The sequence below is a fragment of the Orcinus orca genome, chromosome 2 (assembly GCF_937001465.1).
Source record: "Orcinus orca chromosome 2, mOrcOrc1.1, whole genome shotgun sequence".
NCBI lineage: Eukaryota > Metazoa > Chordata > Mammalia > Artiodactyla > Delphinidae > Orcinus > Orcinus orca.
This window is the reverse complement of record NC_064560.1, coordinates 117,503,664-117,520,702: the sequence shown is the minus strand read 5'-3', so window position 1 is coordinate 117,520,702 and position 17,039 is coordinate 117,503,664. Positions and strand designations below refer to the sequence as shown.

Below are 17,039 nucleotides of genomic sequence, written 5' to 3'. Positions count from 1 at the left end.
TCTAAGTACTGCCATCCCTGTCCTTGGTCCTAAGGCTCTCTGTACACTTCTTCCCTGGTGATCTCATCCAATATCATAGCTTTAAATACATATGTATACCCATGACTCCCAAGAGTATATCTCCAACCCAGACTCTCCTCCGGGCTCAAGGCTTGTATTTCCAACTGCCTACTTGACAGCTCCACTTGAATGTCTCAAAGGCATTTCAGGTTTGCCGTGTTCAGAACTGAAATCTAAATCTCTCCCCAACACAAAATAATGACTCTATCCACACAATTATTCAAGCCTGGGAGTCATCCTTAAGATCTCCCTCCCCCTTACTCCTCCTTCCCCCACATACAGTCTAGCACTAAGTCCTGAGATTCTGCCCTCAAAAGCTGTCTTAAATATGTCCGCCTCTTTCCATCTCCACTACCACCACCACCATCCTGACCAAGCCCCCATCATCTCTCACTTGAATGATGAGAGTAGCCTCCCAACTGTCTCTCTAATTCTGCTCTTGCTCTCCTTCAATCCATTCTCCTTGGAGTAGCCAGAGTGAACATTTTAAAATATAAATTGGGGAATTCCCTGGCAGTCCAGTGGTTAGGACTTGGCGCTCCCACTGCCAGGGCCTCGGGTTTGATCCCTGGTTGGGAACTAAGATCACACAAGCTGCGCAGTGCGGCCAATATATATATATATATATATATATATATATATATATATATATAAATTGAATGACACTCTCCTGCTCTAATACTTCAATGATTTCTAATTACCCTTAAGAAAAAAAATCTAAAAAAAAGAAAAAAAATCTCATTACGTTTGGACTACAAATCTCTTTACCTTTGGCCTACAAAGACTGCCATTTGACTTCTTATTTCTCCAGCTTTATCAGTACCATTCGCCTCCCATCTTTCAGTCCTTCTAGGAAAAGCCCATTCCTACCTTGGGATTTTGCATTGCTCTCCTCTTCCCCATTGCTCATCTGATTAACTCCTAGTCATTTTTGTCAGTCAAACATCACTTAAGGTGTCTTCCCTGGTACTTCCCTGGTGGCACAGTGGTTAAGAGTCTGCCTGCCAATGCAGGGGACACGGGTTTGATCCCTGGTCCACATGTCTCGGAGCAACTAAGCCTGTGTGCTACAACTACTGAGCCCGCATGCCATGACTACTGAAGCCCGCGCACCTAGAGCCCGTGCTCCACAACAAGAGAAGCCCCCACAATGAGAAGCCCACACACCTCAAGGAAGAGTAGCCCCTACTCGCTACAACTAGAGAAAGCCCACGTGCAGCAGCGAAGACCCAACGCAGCCCAAAAAAAATGACTCTGCAATTTAAACTAGGTTTCCCTGCTTTTCTCTCATAGCACATTGTACTTTCCCTTCATAGTTTTACTATAGTTGATGAATATATATTTATTTGGGTTTTTTCCAGCTTAACTGAGATACAGTTGACAATTTTGTGTGACTATTTGTTTGCTGTTTCCTGGATTGTAAACTCCAAGAGGGCAGAACCCAGGTTAGTGTTGATACTTGCTGCCCTCATCCCATCTGCCCACTTAGAATTGTGGTCTGGCACATAGCAGGTGCTCAATAAATATTTGTTGAGCGAAATGAATTAGTGCACTGTTCCCTGCCCTGTTCCCTAGGAGTAGCTTTGAATCTCCGCTTAAATTCTGGATAAGTGTTATTAAAGTTAGGACTGAGGGTAGGTGTTGCAGGTATTTCAGCTCACAGACCCTCTCCAAACCTCGCCTGCCACTCTCCACCCTGTAACGTGTAGTTTCCTGCCCATCCCTCTCTGTGTTCCTGGCTATCCGGTATCATGCACCATCCCTAACAATCATAGACCAAATAAAGAGAAAGATTGTGACATGGACTCTAAACGTGACCGCGTTTGCATCCCAAGGCCGGAATAAGACGCCAATGACTCATAGCTCCATTTAGGCCGGCAAAGCGCATCACTCCCCTCCCCCGCCCAGACCTGGGGGATTCCACATCCACCGCCAGGAAGCTCGCGCTCGTGCCTCGATTCGGATCTTCCGTACAGCATGGCAGCCCCCGAAGGCGTCGCCCCCGGCAGTGCATTCCGTACAACATGGCCGCCTACAGAGAGCGCATCACAGCCCTCCCGCCCGGCCACCGGAAGTTTCCGTTTGAAACTCGGGCGGCAGACCCGGTCTGCGGTACGGCAGTTATTGCCGAGCATCTTTCGAACCAGAGCGACGAGGCCTGCGGGCAGGAGCAGCAGGCGTCAGGGTTCGGCTCTCCCGGGGCGGGAGACTGGGCTGGATGCGGGAGGCCGATGGGATGGGCTGAGAATAGAGGATTTTCTCTCTCCCGAGTCGCGCTCTTCTGGGGCCCTCCGCCTGCTCGGGCACCCTGGCTCACTCCTGGGTAACATTCGCCTTGTACCTTCCAGTCCCCAGCCGTGCCACCTCGTTACGATGACCAGCGTGGTCAAGACAGTGTACACCCTGCAGCCCCCCTCTGTGCTGAGCAGCGGCCTGTCCGCAGGTGGGTGTCGACGCCGCCCCTGCCCCCGGGCATTGCGAACTGGCCCCGGGTGGTCAAGCCAGGAGTATGGGGGATCAAATCGGTGGCTGGGAGTGGAGGGCTCCGGCAAGGGAGGGGGTTCTATCGGCTCTGACATCCTGCTCTAACTCCCCTAGAACCGGGCTGTCTAGGCTTATGATGGGAGTTAGGGGAAGGGCCACATGGTGGGAATTTAGACTTGACCCATACCCCTGCTCCCCCAAACCGAACTCTGCTGCATTCACCAAGTAGATTTAAGTTGTTGATTATTCTACAATATTATTCCCATTAAGCTAGGAATCCCTTTTTAAACATTTACCTGTTTTATTTCCAGACGAGCTATCTGGAAGGACTGGGTTTATTGTCAGGGAGAAGAGAAGAGAGTCATATGAAAAGCAGGATACTTAGGGAGCACTAGGCTTCACACTGTGTCTGGTTCACATTTGTAACGGCACAGTGTCTCTTATATAGTACATTCTCAGTAAACATTTGTCGAGTGAAGTGAGAGAGAAGGGTCAGGCCTAACTAGTATTCGAGAATCTTGGGAGAAGAGAGATGGTTAAAAGCAATGTTTGGGACTTCCCTGGCGGTTCAGCGGTTAGGACTCCGCACCTTCACTGCCAAGGGCCTGGGTTCCATCCCTGGTCGGGGAACTAAGATCCCACAAGATGCCCTGCGTGGTCAAAAACTAAAAAATTAAATAAATAAATAAAATAAAAGCAGTGTTTGATTGTTTTGCCATTTGCTTTGTGTTACTGGGCTTGCGGCTGAAAGTCATCCCCTAAAGTCTGCAGTTGCTGAGCTGCCTAATCTAGAGATTATAGCACAGAATAGGCTTCAAACATCAGAACCTGTGGTAGGAGATTTTGAAGCAGCTATTTAAGATCCCTTCCCAGATGACTCCACGCAGTTGACTGAGGGGCAGTAGCAGGATTGACCTTTGAAGTAAATAGGCTTTACTTCAAAGGCTTCAAAGGGTTCTGTTTGTCCTGTGTTGCTTCAGAACACCTGAGTGGCAATTCTGGCATCAGCAACACCTAGGAGTTGATGGAGGAAATGGAGCCGGTCTTAGCTGCCTTTCCCTTAGAAAGCAGTCTCTCGTTCAGTGGGGAGCGACTGGCATCTCCCCAGCCAAGTTGGAAGTTTTCATCTCTTTGCTTTTTTCCTTGTCCCAGCTTTATGATCATATGTAACTTCAATAGTTTAACATTTTTAGGCTGCCTCTCAGGATTTTAGATTTTAGGCATGGGTTGGTTGTTTTTTAGTTTTTTGAATAGGTAACATTCAAAATAAATAAATATCCAAAGTGGGGAAACGATATACGGTGAAAAACAAGTCTTCCCTTCCTTGACACCAGCCATCCAATTCCCTCCTTCGCGTCTCTCATTTTAAGGAGATAGTCTTTGTTAAATCCTGCTAAATTTTTCCTATGATGCAGTCCTTAGGATCTAACAAATATGGGTTATTGAAATCAATTCCAGTCAATGAAGAGTGTTAATTTTGATCAATTTGCTATGGACACCTTTTTGCATGAGACAGATTTCTTATTGTGTGTAACTTATTAATACTTGAGAGAGGAGAAGGTAAATTCATGCACTCAAAGTTACTTTTTACTTCCAACAGAGACCTCAGAAAGAACCTTTTCAATACTTGTTTTGTGGGTAAGAGGGGAAAATAGGATGTAAGTGCCGATTGAGTGTACCTATAAATGAAGTAATTCGTTAGCCTGAGAAATCATATTTATTCCAAACTGTTGTGCAGCTAGAGTCATCAAAATAAATCTTTATCAAACACAAAGTTTCCTAATCCCTGTGATCCAGTGCTTTGTACCTCATTTCTTCAGCTTGATTTAATTGTTATGGCTCTTAATTTAGGTCAAGCTTAAAGGAGCCGTTTTACAATGAACAAAGTGAAAGTTAGTATAAACTAGAAGAATCCTGTGCATGTGCTGGGGGTGCATGCTCAACTCCAGAACAAGTTACTTGAATTTGCTATCGAATGTAAGTGGTAGAAAGATTCGATAGAGGCTGTGTGGTAGAGGGCTGGCATAAGGGCTAGGGGGGAAATGCTCTCCTCTGGCGAAGAAGTATGTCATGTCAGGGCCATTTCTCTGGTTATCTGGCAGTAGCCTAGCAGGATCAGAACAGAATACCGAACAGGGAACCTAACGAGCCTCTAAACTTAACGATGGATAAACAGTTTAAAAGGGCTGGTGGTAGGGGCTTCCCTGGTGGCGCAGTGGTTGAGAGTCCGCCTGCCGATGCAGGGGACACGGGTTTATGCCCCGGTCCGGGAAGATCTCACATGCCGAGGAGTGGCTAGGCCCGTAAGCCATGGCCACTGAGCCTGCGCGTCCGGAGCCTCTGCTCTGCAACGGGAGAGGCCACAACAGTGAGAGGCCCGCATACCACAAAAAAAAAAAAAAAAAAAAGGGCTGGTGGTAAAGGCAGTCAGCATGGAAGAGGGAAAGAAGAATAGAGGAGCTAGTTTAGAGATGGTCTGTGAAATAACTCATGAAACTGTGACGTGTTTCATTTATTCAATAAGTAGGTTTTGAACCTCTGTTAATATGCCAGATACTCTCCTAGATGCTGGGGCACAAAGATGTCTCTTAGAGTACTAGTTAGGGAGCCAGTCTCATCAAAACAACTAAGCAACTGCCGAAACTCGAAGCAGCTTGAGTGTAGCCTTAGGAGAGCGGGCAGAGTGCTTAGGAGCTGAACGACATAGTTCCTTTCAACTGCTGTGTGACGAAGGACTCAGCTGTGTTCTGCCTTGCTGACGGCCACACTGCCTCTCATCCTCTTTGCTGTATGAATCTCCACTTTCACATCTATACCCTCTGGCCATTCAGTTTGCTGTATCAGCAAGCTTTTGGCTACCCTCAAACACACTGTACTGTCACATTTAAAGAATTTTGGTTTCTATTCCCAATTGGTCTAGAGGTCTTATTCTTCCGAATTTATAGAGTTGCACTGTTGGGTCATGATGCGTGGGATTCCACCCTCTTGTTTTCCTTTGCAGATGCACAAACTCGAGCCACTTCTAAGAGCCTATTACCTGTTAGGTCCAAAGAAGTCGATGTTTCCCGACCTCACTTAGGAGATTCAGAAAATGATGTTACAAAAATCATCAAACCAAGACGAGACAATGGGTGAGAGTCAGAGCATCGGTATCCAATTAGAACATTGGGCTAGAAATTGCTCAGTACCAAAAATTAGGGCTTTTGAGAGCACAGGGTATCTGAAGGATTGGCCTGTAGTCAGTGGCCTATAGCAGTGCAGCGTTGCTGACCTGTTTGTCAGAACCCTCTGTGTTGATCAGGTCAGAAGAGGCACAGCCAGGGTTACAATAAGAGATATTCTTTCCTCTCTCAGCATTTGCTCTGAGTGTACAAATAGCAGCAGTGCAGTCAAACCAGCCTTAAGTGGTAGTCGTGGCGGGTGGGGCCTAGTTGTTAGCCTAGGTTGCTGCTCTGAGCAGTCCAGCCCAGTGTAGTGTGCATGTGTGTCCCTCCACCCGGTGTTCAGCTCCCGTGTGAGTGAGGCTGACATGAAGTAGCCACACTGTCTTGAGCCGAAGCAGGTCTGTCAGGTTGTTGAGGTGGTCAGGAGGGGAGCCCGTGCCCTATTCATAAGCTTTTTTCAGTAATCTGGGCTGACACAAAAGTGCCTGGGCCCTCAGAGCTTCTCAAGCTTGTGCTGTCTGGGACTTGCCTGGCAGTCCAGTGGTTAAGACTCTGTGCTTCCACTGCAGGGGCACGGGGTTTGATCCCTGGTCAGGGAACTAAACTCCCGCATGCTGCACACGGCCTGGACAAAAATACAAAAAAAAAAAAAAAAAGTAATAACAGTACCGTGATTCTCTGATTGATTTCTTTGTTTTTGTTATTGTTTTAATTGAGGTATAGTTGACATACAACATTGTGTTAGTTTCAGGTGTACAACATAATGATTTGATATTTGTATATATTGCAAAATGATCACCGCAGTCAGTCTAGTTAACATCCTGATTTGTTTTTGCTTCTCTAGGCAGCTGAGAGCTACAGACACTGCCACCAGGAGGAACATCAGGAAGAGGTGAGCGTCAGGGTAGATGAAACCTGGCCACCGTTTTAGGGTAGTGGAGCTCAATCCTGGTTGTACATCAGAATCAGTCACAGGACTTGTTTTACTGTGTTGGAGTCTGATGCCACCCCAGAAATCTAGATGGGATTTTCAGGGCTGAGGCACAGCCGATTTTGAGAACCACTGTCAGGGCAAGAATCAGTGATGCTACCATCTTGAGTACCAGACAAGAGTTTGGGGGCTCCATGCCAGGACCACTGCCCGAACCTAGCTATGGCCCATCGGCAGGAACGGGAAGCCCTCAGGATGGGAGAGCCTGCGTGTGGTTAGTGAGTTCGAGATGAGTGTTCTGCTGCCGCTGCTGCTGCTGTTGAAATTCTGGAGAAGGATCCATCTTTCTCTGCTTGAGACTTGCTTGGACGTTTTGCAATCCTGCAGACAGAAATAACATGAGCTGAAAAGTTTGTAGACATAGGTTTTAATTCCACATCTGTTACTTGGGCATGACTTAAAAGTTCTGAAGACAAAATACTATCAAGGACTCAGAACTTTGAAAAGGCTTAATATTGATGATGATAATGGCTATTACTTATTTTGATTTTTTGCATTTTATTTATTTTTTTATACAGCAGATTCTTATTAGTTATCTATTTTATATATATTAGTGTATGTATGTCAAACCCAATCTCCCAATTCATCACAGCACCACCACCACCACCACTTTTCCCCCTTGGTGTCCATACGTTTGTTCTCTACATCTGTGTCTCTATTTCTGCCCTGCAAACTGGTACCATTTTTCTAGGTTCCACATATATGCATTAATATACGATATTTGTTTCTCTCTTTCTGACTTAGTTCACTCTGTATGACAGTCTCTAGATCCACCCACGTCTCTACAAATGACCCAAGTTCGTTCCTTTTTATGGCTGAGTAATATTCCATTGTATATATGTACCACATCTTCTTTATCCATTCGTCTGTTGATGAGCATTTAGGTTGCTTCCATGACCTGGCTATTGTAAATAGTGCTGCATTGAACACTGGTGTGCATGTGTCTTTTTGAATTATGGTTTTCTCTGGGTATACCCAGTAGTGGGATTGCTGGGTCATATGGTAATTCTATTTTTAGTTTTGTAAGGAACCTCCATACTGTTCTCCATAGTGGCTGTATCAATTTACATTCCCACCAACAGTGCAAGAGGGTCCCCTTTTCTCCACACCCTCTCCAGCATTTGTTGTTTGTAGATTTTCTGATGATGCCCATTCTGACTGGTGTGAGGTGATACCTCATTGTAGTTTTGATTTGCATTTCTCTAATAGTGATGTTGAGCAGCTTTTCATGTGCTTCTTGGCCATCTGTATGTCTTCTTTGGAGACATGTCTATTTAGGTCTTCTGCCCATTTTTTGATTGAGTTGTTTGTTTTTTTGATATTGAGCTGCATGAGCTGTTTATATATTTTGGAGATTAATCCTTTGTCCGTTGATTTGTTTGCACATATTTTCTCCCATTCTGAGGTTGTCTTTTCGTCTTGTTTGTAGTTTCCTTTGCTTTGCAAAAGCTTTTTAAGTTTCATTAGGTCCCATTTGTTTATTTTTGTTTTTATTTCCATTACTCTAGGAGGTGGATCAAAAAAGATCTTGCTGTGATTTATGTCAAAGAGTGTTCTTCCTATGTTTTCCTCTAAGAGTTTTATAGTGTCCGGTCTTACATTTAGGTCTCTAATACATTTTGAGTCGATTTTTGTGTATGGTGTTATGGAGTGTTCTAATTTCATTCTTTTACATGTAGCTGTCCAGTTTTCCCAGCACCACTTTCTGAAGAGACTGTCTTTTCTCCATTATATGTCCTTGCCTCCTTTGTCGTAGATTAGTTGACCATAGGTACGTGGGTTTATCTCTGGGCTTTCTATCCTGTTCCATTGATCTATATTTCTGTTTTTGTGCCAGTACCATATTGTCTTGATTACTGTAGCTTTGTATTATAGTCTGAAGTCAGGGAGTCTGATTCCTCCAGCTCAGTTTTTTTCCCTCAAGACTGCTTGGGCTATGGCTATTACTTATTAAAAGTTTTGTGTCAGTAGCTGTGCTAAGAATTGTACATGTATTCTCTCTTATCCTTCATGGTAATATTATGAAATGTGTGTATTAATTCTAGAAATGAGGAAACAGCCTCAGAGAGGTTACACAACTCCCTGAAAGTCATATACCACTATGTGATGATGCCAGGATTCAAACCAACCGGACTGCATAGCCCATACTCTTTTTTTTTTTTTTTTTTTTTTTTTTTTGTGGTACGCGGGCCTCTCACTGTTGAGGCCTCTCCCGTTGCGGAGCACAGGCTCCGGACGCGCAGGTCCAGCGGCCATGGCTCACGGGCCCAGCCGCTCCGCGGCACGTGGGATCTTCCCGGACCGGAGCACGAACCCGTGTCCCCTGCATCGGCAGGCGGACTCTCAACCACTGCGCCACCAGGGAAGCCCAGCCCATACTCTTAATCCCTCCACCACTTCATCTAAGTACGATTATCATTACAGCTATAAGCCACTGAGTAAAGAGAAATCAGAGGAAGAGCTCAAGGATAAGAACCAGCTCTTAGAGGCCGTCAACAAGCAGTTGCACCAGAAGTTGATTGAAACTCAGGTAAGCGATCCACCAGACCTGCCATCAGCTGCACTGGGTGATGCATGTGGACTCCTGAGGGACCACGCCAGGTGCCTGAGCGCAGGAGAAGATGCCAGGTTTGTGCTGTGGCTGCCCCTGAGGAATGGGGCAGGCCTTACCTGTCTGTATGACACCCCTACAGGGAGAGCTGAAGGACTTGACCCAAAAAGTGGAGCTGCTTGAGAAGTTTCAGGACAGCTGTCTGGCAATTTTGGAGAGCAAGGGCCTCAACCCAGGTAAGAGATGGCACACAACTGCCTTCAAAGGAGTCAGTGCATGTGCCCCTTCCTGGGTGATTCTGGACTGTGCATCAGTGGTCTGGCATGGTGTCAGCTGACCCAGTCAGTGCAGGGGTTGCCTAGCAAAGCCCTGAAGATTTGGGGGAGCTCCACTCTGTTCTGTTGTGATGTTGACTTTGCCTGCCCAGCGGAGTTTCAGATGGTTGTGCAGAGAGGATTCTCTCTTTCTTATCTGAACACTTTATACCATTAGTTTGGTGCTGACAGGTATGATCTTGCAAATACATCAGAAATATTTTCTTTCTTTCAAGGGATATAGCATACAGGTAACCTTCACAGGTGGAGAGAGAGATAATACTGTTGAAAGGGTTCCCAAAGCTGGCTAGTTAGCAGAATCACGGTGTTTAAAATGTGATTCCTGTTCTGAGCCTGTCCCTAGAGGGCAGAGTCTGTCACAGAGAGGAAGCGGAAGAAGGGGTTACCCCAGGACTGTAAGAGAACCTGAATTGAGGAGCCTGAGAATGCCCAGGGAAGGAGCCCAGGCCTGTTTGAATTAAGGAGTGCTGACTTTGAATGCTGCCATTAACCTGTGCATTTTAGGATATATTCTTGATAGTCACCATATACGTTTTTGGATGATTTTAATTTCCTACGTGTATGCACTGTTTTTACCAAAAATAATAAAATTTTTTAAGGCCTGAAAAGCTTTTAAAAATAGTTTTGTGTATTGTTAACGAAACCAAAAAATACAGCCTATACATTTCTTTTGAACAAATTTTCCGCTGAGCTGAGGAGAAATCAGGATGAAGTTTTGGCCATATCCATACCTAGAGAGGAAGGGGAGATAAAATCCAGCTCTGGAGGGCAGGCGTGGGTGACCTTGCCAAGGTGAAAACTCAGGGGAGAGAGTTTTCAGATGCTTAGAGAAGTTTCCCTCGTGAATACTCCTGTGGAGGGATTTTAATTTTCTTTTAAGTTGCAGTTCCCTAGGCAAGGCTGACTTTGTTGTATTTACTGGTTTTAGGCAGTGAGACCCTGGCGGCACGGCAAGACTCCACCACAGATCACATGGACTCGATGGTGAGGGTGTGGGTGTGAGTGGGCGAAGGCCCCGTGAGCGTGAGGCCCTGCAGATCTAAGCAGGTCTCTGCCGTGTGCTCGGCAAAGCTCACGAAGCAGCCTTCGGTTATCCAGGGTAGTGGAAGGGGGTGGTGGATGTGTACTCAAAGTAGCATATTTTACTTGGAAGGTGACTTTGTGCTTACAAATATGAGGGAGTCTAAGTTGAGAATGTACTAGTTTAAAACCCGTAGCAGGGTGGACCGTAGAGACAGCTTTCTGGTTTCTCTATTCTTTGCTTTACCAAATTTCTCCCCTTATTCCTTTGCTGAGAACTGTGTCTTACAAAGGTCCAGCCTGAATTAAATCTGTCTTCTCTTTGGTTCCCTCCCTGAAGTAGAGGGCAATCGTTTGCACTTAAAGCCTTTTGAGCTTCTGTGATCTATTCCCCAGGAAGATCAGTTGTCATCTTAGAATCCTAGAATCCTAGGTATGGAAGCCTTCCTCAGCTCCCCCAGGCGATTTGTCACCCCTTTAGTGGCTACTGCCTTTCGTTCATATTACCTGTGTAGCACAGAGCACGTGGAGGTGGGGTTCTCTGTCCATGCTGTGGACTCAGTTCTTCCAGGCCCACGAGAGAGCCCAGCACGTTTGCGGACACTGACTGAACAGATGGGATATTAGCTGATGAGCTGAGGGACCACGCCAGGTGCCTGAGCGCAGGAGAAGATGCCAGGCTTGCACTGTGGCTGCCCCTGAGGAATGGGGCAGGCCTTACCTGTCTGTATGGCACCCCTACAGGGAGAGCTGAAGGACTTGACCCAAAAAGTGGAGCTGCTTGAGAAGTTTCAGTGACTGAACAGATGGGATATTAGCGATCATCTAATTCAACTCCCATGAAGAGATTAGTTTATATGAAGAAAGTTCTCACATTTCAATAAAGATTTGTTACTACCTTGTACTTTTCTCTTAGCTGCTGTTAGAAACTTTGCAAGATGAACTGAAGCTTTTTAACGAAACAGCCAAAAAGCAGATGGAGGAGTTACAGGTGAGAGGCAGACATCTCTGCAAGGCAAAATTACCATTTCCTACCACAATAGGTGGATCTGTGGAGGGCTCTTTCTTATTTATCTCTTTATTCATTTTTTTTTTTTTTGTGGTACGCGGGCCTCTCACTGTTGTGGCCTCTCCCGTTGCGGAGCACAGGCTCCGGACGCGCAGGCTCAGTGGCCATGGCTCACGGGCCCAGCCGCTCCACGGCATGTGGGATCTTCCCAGACCGGGGCACGAACCCATGTCCCCTGCATCGGCAGGCGGACTCCCAACCACTGCGCCACCAGGGAAGCCCTCTTTATTCATTTTTAATAAACTATTTTGTAGTAATTTTAGATTGCAGAAAAGTTGTAAAGATAATGGAGAATTCAACTCCCCTAATATTAACATCTTACATTATCACGCTGTATTTGTCAAGACTAAGAAACCAATACTGATGCCTTACTATTAACTAAATTCCAAGACTTTATTTGATTTCACCATTTTTTTCAACTAATTTTCTGTTCCAAAGACTCTTAGAAATGTTCCCTTCTGCAGGGCATGAGGCAGTGTGCAACACGCTAGGTGGCTCCAGGTTGACAGTTGACACCTGTGTGAAATCCATGCTGTAGAAACTTGATATCTCAGGGAAACCTGTAATAGGAAACCCCGATTCTTGGGTCTGGACCACTTTGGATTGCTTGGATGAACCATGGGATACCACACGGAATCCTAGAGGATTTCATTGCTCCAGTTGAGATAACAGACTCTGTAGTAGAGAGAGACAATTCCTAAAACCAACACAGATAAAAAAACCTAAGTTAGAAAAGACAATGTCTGTCAGTATCCCAAACAGAAGCATAATGTTCTGGTTATGGTATTGTCTTTCCTGTGAGTCAGAGTTTGGTGGTTTTTTGTTTTTTGTCTTTTTTAATGTCTTTCCATGCAGGCCTTAAAGGTAACGTTGAAGATAAAAGAAGAAGAGAGGGCCCAGTTCCTAGAACAACAGACCTTATGTAACAGTCAAGTAAATGATTTTACAACAGCCCTTGAGGAAATGGAGCAGCTATTAGAAATGTGATAAAAAGCATGTGGCCACATGGCTCCCTCTTGGGGATGAACTCTCAGAGGAAGCCCCTTAGGACATCTGCTTCTTGGCCATGACCTTCTAGGACTCACCATCCCCAGAATGAAAACAGTTTCTGCAGTTTATGCTGGAATGGCAATTCCTCCTTTAAGCAAGCATTCCCAGCCTTCAGATTGACCAGCTCTCCTGAACCTCACAATACGTAATTGAGGCCTACAAGAGAGGGGGCCTGAAAGCTTGGATCAACCTCCTAGGCAACAGAGCGGCACAGAATTAGTATCAGGAGACTAAACCAGCCACAGCCAGAGAAGCCAAAAGGTCACATTCAGACGTGTGGGAAGAAACAGTGGTGCACAGGTGCTTCACGGGAGACATCACTGAGGAGCCCTGCGGTCCCCTCGTAACTTGGAACGCATTCTGTCCCATCCTGGTTGGGCTCTATAACCTCACTGTAAATTTACGAACTGGAAGTTACCTGAAATGGTTTAATAAATGGGGTGAAGGTATAGATAGCAATAACACCTATGAAACAATACACCTTGGAGCTTTTAATCTAAATCAGTTCTGTTTTTGTTTTTATAAAGTGTTACTTTAAAAATAAATATTTCTGTAACTATTCAGACTGCAACACTGGCAAATGAAAATAGCCTTTTAACCTAAATACATCCACTGAATACTATTGAACTAATCTAGGTAACAAGTTCAAGCCTCCAGTTTCACCCAGAATATTTTTCTTCCACTCATTAGGTGCTCTGTAGCTAGTGCCCCCCCCACACCCCCCAACCCCATCTTCCAGGGACATTAGCTAGTCTTCTGTGGTGGTTCCTGTTCGTAGCAGTGGGTGCCACACTCCGTCCACCAGGTTTGTGTCACTAGCTGCCTGCACTCCTAAGTATGCGTGTATCTCTGCTCTTGCTTTGCACAGCCAATCCTGGACCTGGCCCCCTGGATCCTTAGTCAACTGAAGTCCACGGCAGCCACACCCCACCCCTGCAACCGCCAGTCCACCAAAGGCACCGCCATATTTCATAGTCAAACTAGGCACACTTTGGCTTTGGCCATGTCCCATTTTTTTCTGCACCTCTCCCAATTTCTTCAGCAACTCCCCCTACTCTTCAGCATTATTGGGGCTGCCCAGAGCCACCCAATCAAGTCAGGTAACGTCCCACCCTAACTTATAGGGCTAAAATTCTTTTCCTTCATACACATGCAACATTCACACAGTTGGTTATGTCCCAAATATTTTGATAGGGAAACCCAGTTAAATAATTCTCACTGGTGACAAGGGCTGAATATTTTCTTCTACCCATTTTCAGGATGTTTATCGTTTAAAAGATTTTTACCCAAGTGAATTTGTAATTGGCATTTCTGGTCCCCCCAAAAGTTCTACTTCTTTCTTGGAAGGAAAGGGTGGGAAACTCAGCTGTGAGGTCCTTTCCTCCTTGTCATGCCTCCCTAGTTAACTCCTAAGAATGGAACTCTCCCGACTCCTCCATTACTCATCTTGCCCACTGTTGAGATCCTGTTTGCTCAAGGTCTGGCCTCACAGGGGCCTTCACCTCACGGTGCTGCTTTGCACCACCAGCCAGCATTTGTGCAGTCTTGCCTTTTCTTGTCTTCCCTCTGACCTCCGCTGCTCCATCTGCCTTTTGTGCGTGTGGAGGTGTTGTGGTGCTTATTCTGATCTACAGCCTCAGTAAATTCCTGCATTACATGAACCAATGTGATCTGCACCCTCCACTTTGCTAGACGCTATAGGAAACTTTAATGTAGCATGACATTCTTAACCTCAGAAATGCTTACAGTACATGTGGTGAAACATTGCACAGGTGATATACAAGTTGAATAACAAAGGCAATAGTTTACTAAACAGTGGGTTGTGTGATATAGTTGTGTGCTATAGTAGTTAACTCTGAGCTAGTTCGGTTGGGGGAGGCTTGATGGAAGCGGTAAACTGGGGTTGAAGGAAGAGTAATATTTAGGGAGGCTAGCTAGAGGATTGAGAACTTTCCAGGTTGGTGAACACATGGAATTTGGGGACAGTAGCACACTCAGAGAGGGCATGGAAGCTTCATGCCCTTTCCCCATGCATCTCTTCCATCTGGCTGTTCCTGAGTTATATCCTTTTCTAATAAACCAGATCTAGCAAATAAAATATTTCTCTGAGTCTGTGAGCCATTCTAGGAAATCAGTCAAACCCAAGGAGGGGATCTTTGGAACTTCCGAGGAGAAAATAAAATTATGAGAGACTGAAGAAAAAAAAAAAAAGTTGAGGGGATATCCAGATGAGTCTTGAGGAACTCAGTAAGAACACTGGGCTTCTTCAGAAGGTTCAAGATGAGAGGGGAGGAATTCCCTGGTGGTCCAGTGGTTAGGACTCTGCTTCCACTGCAGGGGACATGGGTTCGATCCCTGGTCGGGGAACTAAGATCCCGCAGGTCATGTGGCACGGCCAAGATATTTAAAAAAAAAAAAGATGAGAGGGGATTATATCTGACACTTAACCGAGCACTTGCAATATGCCATATGTGATGTTTATGTGTGTTCCTCCTTATGTTCATTCTCATGTAATCCTCATTACAGTCACACAAGGTAAGCACTATTAACCCTTTTTATAGCTAAAGAAAAAGGCTCAGAGAAATTATACGAAATTAATCCATATAATTAATTAATGAAATTAGTTAATGAAATGAAGTGGATTTGCCCAAGGTCAAACAACAGGCAAGTACTGGAGAAAGATTTGAGCCAGGGAATAATGGGAGTGGAAAGTACATGGTGCTACTAGACGTTTTGAAGAAACTTAAATGCAAGCTAGGAGGTGTGGATTTTTATCATCCGGGCCAGAAGTTTACAAACTGTCTCAGTTCATGATGCTCCTGGTGTCTCAATATTTTATGACACACCAAAAGAAATACCTAAAAGTTCTAAATACCTAAAAGTTCTATTTTTAGTAGGTATTTGAAAAAATAATACAAATAAATCTAAAGAAAATATTTTTATTTTTAAATAACTACAATTATTTACTAATGGGATGTGGGGCACAGTTTAATTTCTCAAGCCTTGGAATCAAATTGGACACTACCACCTTCCTATCCTGTTTGACACTGAGAGGAACACAGCATGACCTAATGTTGAAACTGACCTACTTTGAGCTAGTACTTCACATGTTGTCTAACATGTCATGTATCACTGTGATTCCCCCAGAAGTTTATCCCGTGGCATCCCAGTGAGCTTGCTGTCTAGGGATGCCTTTCACAGTCTGGGAACCATGAATGTAGGCAATAAGGAATCACTGATACATTTTGAGCAGATAATCACCATAATGAATGATTTAGAAAAAATGAATATAGCACTGTGTGAAAGATGGATGGCTTGCAGGATCTTAGTTCCTGAGCCACTCCTTGGGCAGGCAGGAGGTCATGGGGCACTACCATAGCACCTTTTTTTCTTTCAGTTTTATTGAGATACAACTGACATAGCAGTGTATAAGTTTAAGGTTTACAGCATAATGATTTGACTTACATACATCATGAAATGATTATCACAACAAGTTGTTATTTTGTTTTTGGCCATGCAACGTGGCTTGCAAAATCTTAGTTCCCCGACCAGGGATCAAACCTGGGCCCCCAGCAGTGGAAATGCAAAGTCCTAACCACAGGGAATTCCCATTAATTTACTGTTCTTTTTCTAGGTTCTTAAAATAGAAGATAAGGTAATTCCGTTTCAATTTTTATCTTTTCCAGTATATGCATTTACAACTATAAATTGTCCCTCTAAGGGCCAGGTAGCAGCATCCCAAATTTTGCTATGTCCTATTCTGATTATTTGTCTTTCTGTTCAAAATATGTTCTAATTTCCATTGTGATTTCTTCTTTCACCTGTGGATAATCTGGCTTCCTGTCTCATGACTCTCCCCAAACAATTTTTGATAAGGTGTGTGAAATGAAATTCACATTTTATGGCAAGACAAGAAAAATTTAAATATAAAAAATTTCCTCTGCCCTTTAGCCTCCTGTCTCCCCTCTACTGTGCATCGTGTATCTGCATTTTGCCTCAACAAAACCTTCCCCGCTGGCAGAAATACCTGCTCAACCATAAACAGCAACATCCTCCTAGCAAGAACAAGGCAACGCCTTAAAAGACAACATTTCTTCCTGATCTTGTAAAGGGGTCACAACGACCCATCAGTTTGCACTTGCCGATCTGGATTGTGTAAACTGTCAGTGATACGTCATCTAATGTACGGCTCTGTCTCACAAAACTTATGTAACTGTGTTTTGACTTCTAACAGGCAGAACAGTTCTTGGAACACAAATTTGAGGGTTACAGTACTCAGATTTGGCTCAAATAAAATTTTCCATTTCTTTCATAG

At 44.7% G+C, this 17,039-nt stretch overlaps 1 protein-coding gene across 1 annotated transcript; it reads left to right on the top strand.

Moving 5' to 3' along the window:
* Positions 1 to 2,022: 2,022 nt before the first annotated feature.
* Positions 2,023 to 17,038, top strand: KNSTRN (kinetochore localized astrin (SPAG5) binding protein). The gene is given in 11 exon segments (XM_033435802.2): positions 2,023 to 2,113; positions 2,116 to 2,245; positions 2,409 to 2,503; positions 5,546 to 5,675; positions 6,553 to 6,600; positions 9,124 to 9,229; positions 9,393 to 9,486; positions 10,514 to 10,569; positions 11,522 to 11,596; positions 16,359 to 16,379; positions 16,676 to 17,038. Coding segments are annotated over 11 exon segments (921 nt in total). The 5' UTR covers positions 2,023 to 2,037; the 3' UTR covers positions 16,766 to 17,038.
* The last annotated feature ends 1 nt before the right edge of the window (position 17,039 follows it).